Source organism: Rhagoletis pomonella, unplaced genomic scaffold, assembly GCF_013731165.1.
Source record: "Rhagoletis pomonella isolate Grant_MI unplaced genomic scaffold, Rhpom_1.0 Rhpom_scaffold_00002, whole genome shotgun sequence".
Classification (NCBI taxonomy): Eukaryota; Metazoa; Arthropoda; class Insecta; order Diptera; family Tephritidae; genus Rhagoletis; species Rhagoletis pomonella.
This window is the reverse complement of record NW_023458556.1, coordinates 75,614,466-75,627,463: the sequence shown is the minus strand read 5'-3', so window position 1 is coordinate 75,627,463 and position 12,998 is coordinate 75,614,466. Positions and strand designations below refer to the sequence as shown.

The following is a 12,998-nucleotide window of genomic DNA, read 5'->3' as shown; positions in this document are numbered from 1 at the left end:
ATACTTCATCGCCTTTTCTGAAGATTGAAGTAACTTATTTATCTGAACACAATTTTTCCGACAAATGATGCAAACATACTTATGAAAGTTTTTCATTATAGCTAGGTAGCTTTTTGAATTGTAATGCAAAACATTATTGTTTTAAATATGTTTCATACCTAATTGACCGAAAATAAATTAACGTTTTTATTTTAAAAATGTCTAGTTTTATTTTGTTTGTTGAAAATTGTGTCGCACTACAACTTGTTGGGACAATATTCTAAACTGTTTAATTTTAGTTTTTAAAATACGCATTTTTGACGCTATTTCTTTAATGTCGTTTGTTCTCTTCAGTAAAAAAAAGTGAATATATTTAGGGAGTTCACAAGGTGTTGTATACTGTCGTACTGTTGTATGTCATAAACTTTGAACGACTAAAACTCTATTTAAGGAATTCGCAAGCTAACATAAAAGTTTTATTATGAAATTTCACACAATTAAAAAATAGTTGGTGGTGATTTCAAGTCCTCTAAACATTTATTTAGCCGTTAAAAACTTTACAACATACAACAATACGACAAGTACGACACCTTGTGAACCACCCAATTATAACGATCGTTTTTGTTTTGCGAATGTTTCGTTGTATAGTCGTAAGTACAAATACTGTATTTTTTATTTTGTATGAAGTAAAATTATATAAAAAAATTTTATTTTACAATTTCTTTTAGAAACTTGCGTTTTACCTATATCAGTTTCTCTGTGTAGACTTTTTATAATAAGAGGTCAAACGCTAGTAGGCAACTTTCTTGTTCGCAAATAAAATAAAAAGGGGCAGATGATTGTCAACATACTTCGTGTTTAATTATTCCCCAAAATTTAAAAAAATACCCCAAAATAAATTTCATACTTACATATCGCACACCTAGGTCTAAAGTGTGATCAATTGAAAAAAATGTATGGCGATTTTTTTGCATAAATAAATTCATAGGACTTACATCCAATTAACGGAAATTATTTTTTTCTTCATGATTATATACATTAATCTTTTCGGTTTTTGTTTGAAAACTTTGTTAACTTTTAAAGCAACATTTCAGAACGGTGAAACCAAAAATATACGTTAAAATTGCATACCAGTTCAAATTTATGGATTCACCCACAATAATATGCCGTCAAAAAAGTCCTAGTCCCACCCAACTTAAGTCGGTCTTTAAAGTGTTAACATTAGGGATGTTAAATTTTTCGATTTTTACGATCCCGGGCTTTTCGGGATGTCATTGGTTCAATCCCGGGATCAGCCCGGGGTTTAGATATTTATTATTTTTCAAAGACTTAACATGAAAAAATTGCATGAGTATGGTTTGAGAAGCTCTCTTACCATATAATAAATAATAAGTAAATGGGTTTGGAACGTACTTTTTTATTTAAAGTGAAAATTATTTCATAAGTAACAAAACGACAGACAGTAATTAAATTTTTATGCATTTAATAATACTTTAGTGTGTACATATCTGATAAAGTAATTTAAGGTATGTCGAAAAACGCTCGATGCAAAAAAAAAATTAAGTAAAAAAATTTATTTTCTGGTTGAAAGAAGTTTATAATTCAGTGGCAGAAATAAAAGAAGCGCCAAAGCTCGACCAGTTTTGTCTATACTCCTTTTGTTTATCCAAAATTTAAACTTTTTTATAAAAGTCTACTTCATATTACACATAATTAACTGCATATGTATAATATGCATTGATGCAGAAATATTCCTAGAGCATCTAGATGCAGTTCTGCATCAAAACGAAAATTTTGAAAAAAATGTCGCTTAGTTATTTTGGCGGTTAGGACTCGTTGTAATTTCAAAGATATGATTAATTCCAAAATATATTTAAAAAAAAAATTAGTGCAATGTAAAACAAAAGTATGGGTACCAAATGAAATATTTTTTTTGGGTTCAAAAGGACGAATAGAAATTGAAAATTCCTCTTTAATCTATTTTATTTTTTTAAGCTAATAAAGTTAGTGCTTAACATATAATTTTTTTCAAAAATAAGAATTGAAAAATTTCAAGGATATTCAAGGATAAAATTATAAAAGGGTATTTTCAATACCTACTCGTCCCTTGCGGACCAAAAAATGTAATGTGTTTTAACTCTACAGAATCTTCTCTTTCATTTGATACCCATACTGGTTTCTTAAGTATATTGCACTGAAATTTTTAAATCATATTTTGAATTACTCATATCTTTCAAATTTCAAAGTTCTTTTTAAAAATCCTGACGTCAGAGAGAAAAATTAAGAACGCAATTTTACCATATTTGGCCCTTGGTTTGGCGAATATATTGATTTTGTTTTGTGTGCAAAATTGCCTGACCCAAGGTTTTATATGTATATTGAGCTACACATTTATAAAAAAAAATGTAAATATTAAATAAACAAAAGAAATATAGCCAAAACTGGTCAACGTAAAGCGTTTCTATTATTGGCACTAGTGTAAATTACAAATCTCGAAAATCCCGGGATTCTGGGCAACCCGGGACTAACATTCCTAGTTAATATTACTCTATTTTATTTTACTTGCTATTTTCTTTGATGAATTTTTTCAAAATTATAATACATTTAAAATTATAGGATCATCGTGCTACGCAGCCCAATAGTGCCAGTAGCAGTAATACTTCCAACACTGCCAGTGAAGATCAGACCCAGAAACTTAAACCGATTGTGGTAACCGAACGTAAAATGATATCTTTGAAGAAGCGTCAACAACAGTCTCAATATTCTGATGATGATTTACCACGTCAAAAGCAGCCGCAACACCAAACGCATCAAACCCAATCGCAGCGGAAACAAATTCCAACAGCTAAAATATTGCCAGAGGCCAAACGCAACATAAGCGATCATATAACGAATGTAACGAGCAGCGGTGGAGGCGGGGCTAGTGGTGGTATCAGCAGTGGTGGTGGGGGCAGCGGTAGCAGTAACACTGCCATCATAAAACCAGTTCCAAAGAGAGGTACTCTCACACCGACGCCACCGCCTGCAGCTCTCTTGAAACAACCTCGACGTCTGTCCACGCCTAGTGATGATGAAGTCGAACTTGATTACGACGAAGATGAGCTAATGCTTGAAATGGAGGATCGGCTGTTGGCTACACCAACGCCATCCCCACCACGAGCGGCAATATCTCGTACTCCAACTCCTGAACCAATAGCACCGCCAACATCTAGCAAGACAAATTTAAAATCAAGCCGCAGCAATAGCCATGCAACGTCACAAAGATCATCAACATCAGCACCTTTTAGCTCCAGTAATCGGCGAGTTGTACTAAAGTCGTCGTCATCGTCAACTACTTCAGGAGGCGGTGCCCGCAAGGATAGCGAACTACACTCTTCCGATGGTAGTCGCAATCGTCGCACAGGAGCCGGGTCATCTCGCAGCAGCGGCGGTAGTAATTCACGGAAGGGTATATTTGATCGCTTGGACGCCAGACGGCAAATGTATGAAAGCGGAGGGAGCAGCAGAGACGGTGGAGGCAGCGATGGAAAACGCAGCAAGGGCCAACGCATCGTATTAAAAAATGACTAAGGACTTAGGATTTTAAGGAAAGAGATGGTAAACTAGCATCAGTTTGTTAATTTAATGCCTTTTCAAGTTTTTTATAATCTTAAATGTGTAGCAATAATTGAAACTACACAAGTACTTCTTAGGAATATCGTTACGATGCATATGTCTAAATCAAAAACAGATTCTTACTGCATTGTTGAACAAAGCGCGTGCAGTGGTCAATGAAAAAGTAATTGAAATACAAGACATATACGGAAGTTGACCTACATACATATATTTAAAGTGAAACAGTGTTGTTGCAATTAGATAAAAAGCATATGTGACCTGGTCTACGGAAAGGGGGCTTAGGTGTCAAAAAATCAATTTTCACTTTTTGGTTGATTCGGATGGAAGATGAGATGCTTTTTCACGTGGTGAAAAGCAGAAAATCCTAACTTGCTTAGAAGTGTACTAAAAATGTAGAGAAAGAAGAGTAAAAATACGACAAAATATAATTTATTGGTAATGAACAAAATACATTGAATTATAAGCTATAAAGACATGATTATACACTAGAAAAACGTATTATGGGCCAAAAATAATAATGCTGAGTAGAAATTTTGTTACCAGCTCCTCCTCCTTTACATCAACAACATACAGGTCCATCTTAACAAAAGTTTGTTCGGTATCATCTTCTGCCTGAGATACACATACTTCGTCTTCATCATCATCGCTCTCTTCATAGTTTTCATCATCGTTTTCATCATCCTTTTCATGGAAATATTGTCCGTATACGGCACTGAACTCCTCATCAACACTCATGTTTCATTTCATGCGAAATGCGAAGACGATAATCAACAGACACACTAAACGTCACTTCTTCAGTGTTACTTTTTTAAATGTTCCACACTAGCAACTTACACGATGAACTATAATAATATTCCGACCAACAACAACACTTACTGGAACAACAACAACACTTACTGGACCAACAACAACACTTACTGGACGTCCGGCGCGGAGAACAATTAACGAGATAATGAGAAACTGACGAAACGAGTTGCTTACTTTTAACAGCTTTTTCACAGAAAACTAGTTTTCGCACGTAAGCTCCCTTTTCGTAGACCAGGTCACATATGCATATTGCCTGCACTTATTCATATCATTAAACACCATAAATTTACAATGAATTCACAAGCACGAACATAAAGTAAACTCAAGTTTTGAAGGCGAATTTGTATAGATATCTGTCTATAATTCGTAACTATTTTAAAATTGTTCATAGTTCAACCAATCAAGGAGAAAGGTAGTTAAAATTGTGAAGTATTTTTGACTTTATCTGCCGCATAGTTTGGATTAGCAGGCACACCTAAAAATTAATTTTAATTAATAAATAGAATTCGCATTATGCTCAAATCTTAAATACCCCTTATCGTTTGTGCTTGTATTAGTATCCATACACACATAGCAACCGTTTATTTTGATAGTGGCCATAAGTCATTTCCATCTTTTGTGCTCAAATGGTTAGTTTCTTCTAACTAAATGCTTATCGTCGTTTAAAGTACAAAACCGCGTATCAAGAGCGGTTGCCAAGCGTTGCCAAGATTTTGTAGGAGAGAGTAAAGCTAGTTCTATTTCAAAACTGTTCTCTCTTTTGTCCCTAATTATCTCTTCTTCTTATATCTACGTATCGATATTTAAGTATAAATGGGCGCGTTTATAAGACGTAGCTGTTGCCCAACCGTTGGCTATATGTCTTAGAAACGCACAGTTGAGTAGTTACGCTCAACCCAACAGTTGGCAACTTTCCGCCATTTTTTCCAGCGGAAAATTTTTACACTACCTGAACTCAACGTGTTGGGCTTAGCCTAAACAGCTGATCGAAAAGACTTACGCCGCTTATATTAAATTTAACGCCGCTTTGTTAGGTGGCAGTTGCAAACAAATTTATTATATTTTATATTACTGACGTGATAAAGTAACTAAAATATTTTATTAATAATACACGTTTCTAAATATATGTTTTTAAGATGTTTGCTATATAATTTTACACTGTTTAATTCATTGTAACATTGAAGGATTTTTTCAACACGGCGACCGCTCAGCGTTGAATTCTAAATAGTATCGGCGCAATTATCTGTATTTGTTGCAATTTCATTTGTTTACATTCATCAAGCCGTTTCTAAGACGTAATTGTTGGGTTCAACAGTTGCCAGCAGTTTCGTTGCAGGTGAGCTAAACAGCTACGTCTTATGAACGCGACCATTGGATAAGGGCTTGATGCCAAGAGCTTCCGGTGAGCAAATATCTTTTCTGGCACAAATATCAGTTACGAGGTTTCGCAGAATGACGATACGCGGTTTTGTACTTTAAACGACGATATGTAAATCGTTCTATCGTCTGAAATAACTTCTTATATTTGGCTGATGAAGTGGAGCGAATAACAGACGCTTTTAGATACAGGTCAATGATCACTGAAGTCAAACTGTCTGAAATAACTTACGCCACTTACAAAATAAATGGCTCATACGTATGTAATAGAAGTTTTAAACTTAAACAACCCCACATACTTCTTCATTCAATGGTCGCAAATAACAGTTAACCAGAAAAAAAAATGTTTATCCCACTACTTGGATTGCATATCGACGGCTTGTATACAATACCCTCTATCTACAGTTTTCACAAAAATTAAATTGTGATATAAAAATCTACTTGTGACTAAAATGTCATCGATGCTGACCTTGTATATCGCTTGTTAGAAGAATGCACAATTGGATTGCAAAGTTAGAATTAACATTAGTGATGAAAGTTTAGTCTTAGACTGTTCATTACATCAGAAACGAATTTCTGTGAAAATTCCGGATAGAGGCTATTATGTATTAATGGGAAAAGCTTTCTTAAGTGCTCGCAACATAGAAAGCATGCATGTCTCAAGCATACGTCAAACGAGTTAAAAACACACAATAAGAAGCGCACATAGAAAGCAAATGCAATGCAAAAAGTAATGGATAGCCCCTATAACCTAGGCGCGAAAAGATGCAAGAATTTCTTCACAGCGATGTCATACGAAAGTAATGTGTCGCATGTCGCTTTACGAAACTATAACTAGAATTAACAAAAAATAAATAAAGCATAAAGTCCGTGCCATAGGTTTTTACCCCGTGACCAACAACACGGCAGTCGGAACACGCATCCATGCGTCTTTTCGTTCAACCGTAGTTGGTAATCTTTTGGTAGAAAAAGGAAATGCACTCCCATTTTCCCACAGGGATGTTTCAGTCATACATATCGTCGATGTTTTTGCAAAACCGCCCATCGACCAGTTGCACATACGGCTCATTATGGAGTCATATTTAAAAGTTTTTTGGCGATTATACTAGCCAATTTTTTTAAATAACACTGAGCGACAGCCGAAACCAGCACGCCTACTAAAGTTTCCTTTTCCCGCCCTAAGTAGTTTTAAAAAAAATGGGAAAATGGATAAAATTAATGTGTAAGCGCAATTAAATGTTAAAACATACATATATAGTAAAATTGCATGGAAAATATTTTCGTAAAACGTAGTTTTGACCCTTACTTCAAGAAAACCCGCAAAAAGGAAATGTGGATGTTCGTTAGAGGATCGATATATGTATGTACGTATTCTAGAAAATTATTCTTCTGAAAATTTACTCAGGCAAAAATTAAAATAAAACATCTATGCCAAAAAGGAATAACAGCCAAACTCAATTTAAAAAAATTTGTTTGGGGGAAAAAGCCAAGCTACTGCTTTGAAATATGTAATAAGCAAGTAAAATTGGGCTAAATACCAGGTTATTAGTTATATATATATTTTTTATATAAGTAACTCCTTATTTAAAATTTATTTCTTTATAGGAATTAAGTTAAACATACATATACAAACCTTTCTCCTTTTTCACCAGCTGTGAGTACAGAAATTATCACAAATACTATGCAGTAACTCACCATTTTTAGCACAAATATACACTCAAAATTAATCTTGACGATTAGTTTATTTTTATATAGTAGGTATTGAAAGTAGTTTTAGTTAACTGCTGTAGGCATTTTTACGTTGATGACATGACATGTTGACTTAGTAAGTATCTATTTCGAAGCAGCAAAACAAAACATGGCTTTTTTCTACAGAAATTATTTGAAATTGAGTTTGGCTTGACATAGGTATTTTGTTTTAATTTTTTAGAGACTTCTACGTTGGTAGCATGAAGTTTTAGCCTGAGAAGACCCCTAGTAAAATTTTCCGAAGAATAATTTCCTCTAACGAACTTGCAAATTTGCTTTTTGTGGGGTTTCTTCAAGTAAGGGTCAATGGCTATTTTAACCATTTTTTCCACTCTTTTGAAAACTACTTAGGCCGGGACATGAAAACTTTAGTAGGCCATAAAATAAAAATACGAGCTAACTTTTGCAAATCCATCGAGTTTTTTTTTTTACTGGATATGCATACTTCGAGAAAATATTAGCAAAGTACGGGCTGGTTTGAATTGTCATAAATTGTCGCACAGTGTAAACAATCTGCAAAATTTTCGGATTGGCTTTCCTTTACGGCCGATTTTGATTCACTTATTAAGGGCTATCACGGAATCCATCGTAGAAAATCAACGAATTCGAATGCCTGCTACGAATACGAAAAAATTGCTATCACTGAATCCGAGTGAACTTGAATTTATCACTGTCAGCTTCGAATGCTGATTCGAAATCAGCTAGTGCAAAGGAACCAATAGACACTTATGTATGTATGCCATTTTGCTCACGCTGCCCCAGCAGTCGCATTGCCCGAGTGAGCAAAGCACTAGACTGTCATTTAAGATATCCGAGTTCGAGTTTTTTCTTTTTTTAAATTAATTTTTTGCAGTTTGCATTTTATTCTTTTAAAGAGAAAACCATTTTTTTAATAAATTTATATGATATTAAAGAAATAACGTTTCTTTCCTTATAAATTGTTGTTGAACTAATATTTTCTCGCTTCATTAAAAATATTCATTTATTAAATAGCGTCTAGCAGATGAATGTATATGAGACATTCTTTTTCATATCGGACACAACATTTGGTATCACACTTTCGATTGGCTTCAAATTTTTTTTATGGGTTCTATACATGGTACAATAATTACAGGTATTGTCTTCCCAGAGAGTTTTGCTTCACATCGAAATTCGTGCTCCCTTATTTTTATTTTGACGCAGTTCAATGTTGATTCTTTTACTTTTATTTGGCTTTGATTTTTGTTTTCGCCCAATTTAATTTCTATAATTTTTCAAAAGAAAATAAAAAGCATTTTAAATGAAGTGAGCCATACAAATTTTGATTTTATTTACTAAGCAAATGTTTTTTTCGGCTTTTGCAAATTAAATAAGTCCTCTGCAAGAAGGTTTGTGTAAAAAAATACGTGTACATATGTATATGGTATATGGGGTATGGAAATATCCCTTTTCGCCTAGCAGTAAACCTTTTGGTTTAGCAACAATTCAAATAAGGCAGATCGGAATATGCGCTCTCTGGGAAGGCAATCAGCCCTATTCTGCATTTCGACTCGAATCGAAATTTTCTCCGTTTGGCAACTTTGGTATTCTGCGTTCTGTTTCGTTTCGATCAATCTTCGAAATTTACGATTGTACCTATTCTACATTTCGATCGTAGTTACGTTTTTCTAAGTTGCAAATTTGTTGACGGAGAACGTTTCGATTGTTATTTTCATGGGTTTGCATGCATCTGGAACGCAACTATTATCTATAAATAAGACTGTGAAATGCACTGAATACAATTTATTCTTTTTATATAACATACATACGTACATAAAATGTGGAGTTACATCAAAAAGATGTTTTTATTATTGTACTCGTTTTTACTAACTTTTTAAAAAGAGGTGTGCATGTTGTCTCGAATACTATTTGCTATGGATAAGCTTTGTTCTTCCCCTCCTCCTGACGGCTTTCAAAATCGAATTCATTTGCGTTCAAGTTTTCCACTCTGTACTAAATGCAAATGTTGTGGAGTGCTCAAACAACGTTTATAATTTCACTGGCTTTGAGCGGTGGGAATGCAGTTAAAGATGAATTTCTTATAATTCTTCACTCATTTGAAACGATCAAACATGTCTCTAAATCTACGCCTTTCAACTGTCGCATCAGCAATCTGGGACTCGTTCTGCTCTTCAAGCAATAGAATTATGTTTTCACTTTAATTAAGAATAAACGAAATTTTATTTTGAAATTAAAATGAGTTAGATATATTTAGTTATTTTAAATATTTACAAAGTTTAACTTCATAAGCTGCTATAGTTTGGTGCAATTATTTCTTTTGTTTTGTTTCGATTTTACACATTCCTAGGCAACCAGCTGATTTCGAAGATGTTTTCGCTCTTCCTCTTCTTTCGATTCAAGCGTAACTCAGAATACCAAATTACGATTGTAGCGGAACGGAATGCGGGAACGTAATCGAAATGCAGAATAGGGCTGAATACCTGTAATTATTCTACCATGGGTTCGATACATGAAATAAGCTAACACGTGTTCGAGGAATTTTTTAAATTTTTTTCTTCGGAGATATGATTGTCAAAGTTTGCATTTTTTCGTGGTTCTGACTAATCATGTACTACTTCAAATCGTTATATCTCGGGTTCTGCGCATCGCAGAGACTTTAACGTCGTTACATATAGATATTCTGGCGAAATACACAATGAAGTCTAAATTTTTGAACTTTGGTTTTAATATAGCCACGCCCATTTCTAGAATATTCGTGGATTGAAAAAGTTGTGGAACAAATGTTGTTAACGAAGGGATATTCTGCCGAAATCCGCAATAAAATCTACGTTTCGCTAACTTTAGTCCTACAATTGCCACGCCCATTTCTAGGGGTTTGTCGCCTTAAAGAAAAATCTTGCCATACAAATATTATACCTGGATATGTATTAGCGTGGGCCGAAAATCCGCTTTTTTAGAATTTTGATTGGTAATAGCAAAAATATGGTTCATTATGCTCTAAAAAATATCTCTGTGAAATGTGAAAGTATTTGGTCAATATCCTAGGCTCGCCCAAGTCCATCAAAGTTCAATATGGCCAAAAAATAAAAATTAATAAATAAATTAAGTAATACATTTTTTTACTAAAATTGCAATAATCTTCTAAAGTATTAGTCCTACATAATTAGGTATATGGACCTTTTTTGTAGAGAATCGAAGTTAGCTAAGAAACATTTTTTATATTATATTATATTGACCAAAAATTTTCATATTTCACACAGATTGTTTTTAGAGCATAGTGAACCATATTTTTGCTATTACCAATCAAAATTGTAAAAAAAACGGATTTTCGGCCCCCGCTAATATGTATTCTATCGGAATCTGCAATAAAATTTAAATTATTGCCAAAACCCGATGTTTAACACCTTGCTAAATATATCTCATCATTAGCTTTCGAAAACAAGTTACAAAAAATAGTTCTTGAAAAACCCCCAATTGTTTTTTTAAACATGTTTTTTATAGAGAATTAAATAAGGAATGCGATGGTATAATTTTAAATCCCTAATTTACTGGTCTTAACTATGCAAATCGTCTTCAAAAAGTTCAATTGTTAATAGCTAAGTTAGCTTTGGGACAATCTTGACCACCTTATATATAGAATTATTAAGCCCGTTTCTTTAGCTTTAAAACGACGTTAAGATGAAGTCTACGATGCGCAGAACCCGAGATATAACGATTTAAAGTAGTACATGATTAGTCAGAATCACGAAAAAATGCAAACTTTGACAGATCATATCTCCGAAGAAAAAAACGAAAAAAAAAAATTCCTCGAACACGTGTTAGTTTATTTCATGTATAGAACTCATAAAAAAAATTGAAGCTAATCGGAGACATGACATAATTTTTTTTGCAAAATTCGTCCGACTTAAAAAGTATGGCTCATATATGTATGTGTGGCATTGGTATTTTACGTCTGCATTTACATAAATATATAGAATTACATCAAACTACAGCAAATTTGGAGTACAATAAATGTTTATTATTAACAATAATGCAGCTTTTCTGCGTTAAGATTCAGCGATTTTAAATTTTGTTTGTTGTTTGTTTTGTTGTTGGATTCAATGAAGGCTCTCTACGAATTTCGAATTTACGTTCGTAGCTATTCGGATTCTGTGATAGCACTTTCTTAGAAAATCGAAGCTACGATGGATTCTGTGATAGCCCTGATTACGTCGGGATGGGTGGGCCGAAATTTATATTTAGCACTTGCACACGTTGCTAAAGGATCTCACTTTTGTTTAAAATTACTTTTATTAATTATTAAAAAAAATTATCATTTATTTCGCTTATTACACCGTAATGGGTTGGCCGAAATTATTATTTATCACATGTACACATTGCATAAAGATTACACTTGACAAAAGCAAAAGGGCCTCTGCCCCTCTTCTCCGGCAACACAAAAAAGAGAATTCAACTAAGGGTTATAATTCCTAAGCGCGGCCAAGGGCCGCCTACGCAGGAATAACTTTTTAAGGGCTCCCTAGGGACTTTTAAGGGTGGTTTATGTCTTTCTAAATTGCTGCGTGCGAGATGCCACACCGTTACAGCTCCGACCACCGCGCACAACGATCGGCCGTAAAAGAAAGTTTCCCTAAAGTTGCTGTCATACATATGTTTGTATGTTTATGTATGTATTCGTATCCTAATCATACATATATATTATATATGGACCATTACAGATAAGACGACACCTCAGGTAAAAAAATAAATCACATAAATTGTGTTTAAATACGTAAAAGCAGGAAAGCAGGTAGAATAATTATTTATAAATAGATTTTCGTCGATTTATTTTCTTGTTCTTGTCGTTCTAAACAACCATCTGGTTTTCAGGGCAACCATCTCACCTGACAAAGCTTCTTAGGGCACAGAATGTGCCTTTTTTTGCATTACATGAGTGTGACATTTTAAGAAACAAATACATAATTTTTTCACCCTTTGACTTTAATGTAGAATCGAACACGAAAAGAGAAAGGTGCAATCAAAAGGCGACATTTTATGTTAGAAACGAAATCACCATTAATGATTAATCGTTATACATTCGCTTACACGGTTTCGCATGGGCTCCTTGTTAAAGATTTCTTGCTTTTCTTTTTTTGCATGAAATAGTCTTCTGTAAAGATGTAATGCGAAATCAGTTTTAAAAAATTAAATTCCAAATGTTTGCTGGGTTTGTACTTTTTTATATAAACTTGAGGTTCTGGCTGCGTTGTATACTACAGGGTGGCGCCGAATGAGCTATATGGTTAAATGGTTTATAACTTTTTTATTTATGCGATTATTAAAATTTCTTTTTTTTAAATACAGTATATTATTGGGGAATTTTTTGCAATTAGCTTTGAAAAATGATATCCTGTAAGTGATGTCCATTTTCTGCTTCGCACATACGTGCTATTTTTAGCATATTTTCCATGATTTCATTTCGAATGTTGGTTTGGAGTTGGAGAATGGTTCTT

General features: G+C 33.8%; 1 protein-coding gene across 2 annotated transcripts in view; it reads left to right on the top strand.

The window, feature by feature from the left end:
- LOC118734079 overlaps positions 1-3,810 on the top strand; it is a 36,743-nt gene extending 32,933 nt beyond the window's left edge. For both annotated transcript variants that reach the window (XM_036463780.1, XM_036463779.1), the window contains one exon: positions 2,596-3,810. In XM_036463780.1, coding sequence (XP_036319673.1) covers positions 2,596-3,549 — 954 coding nt within the window. In that variant the 3' untranslated portion in view covers positions 3,550-3,810. The remainder of the gene's footprint in view (positions 1-2,595) is intronic.
- Positions 3,811-12,998: the final 9,188 nt, after the last annotated feature.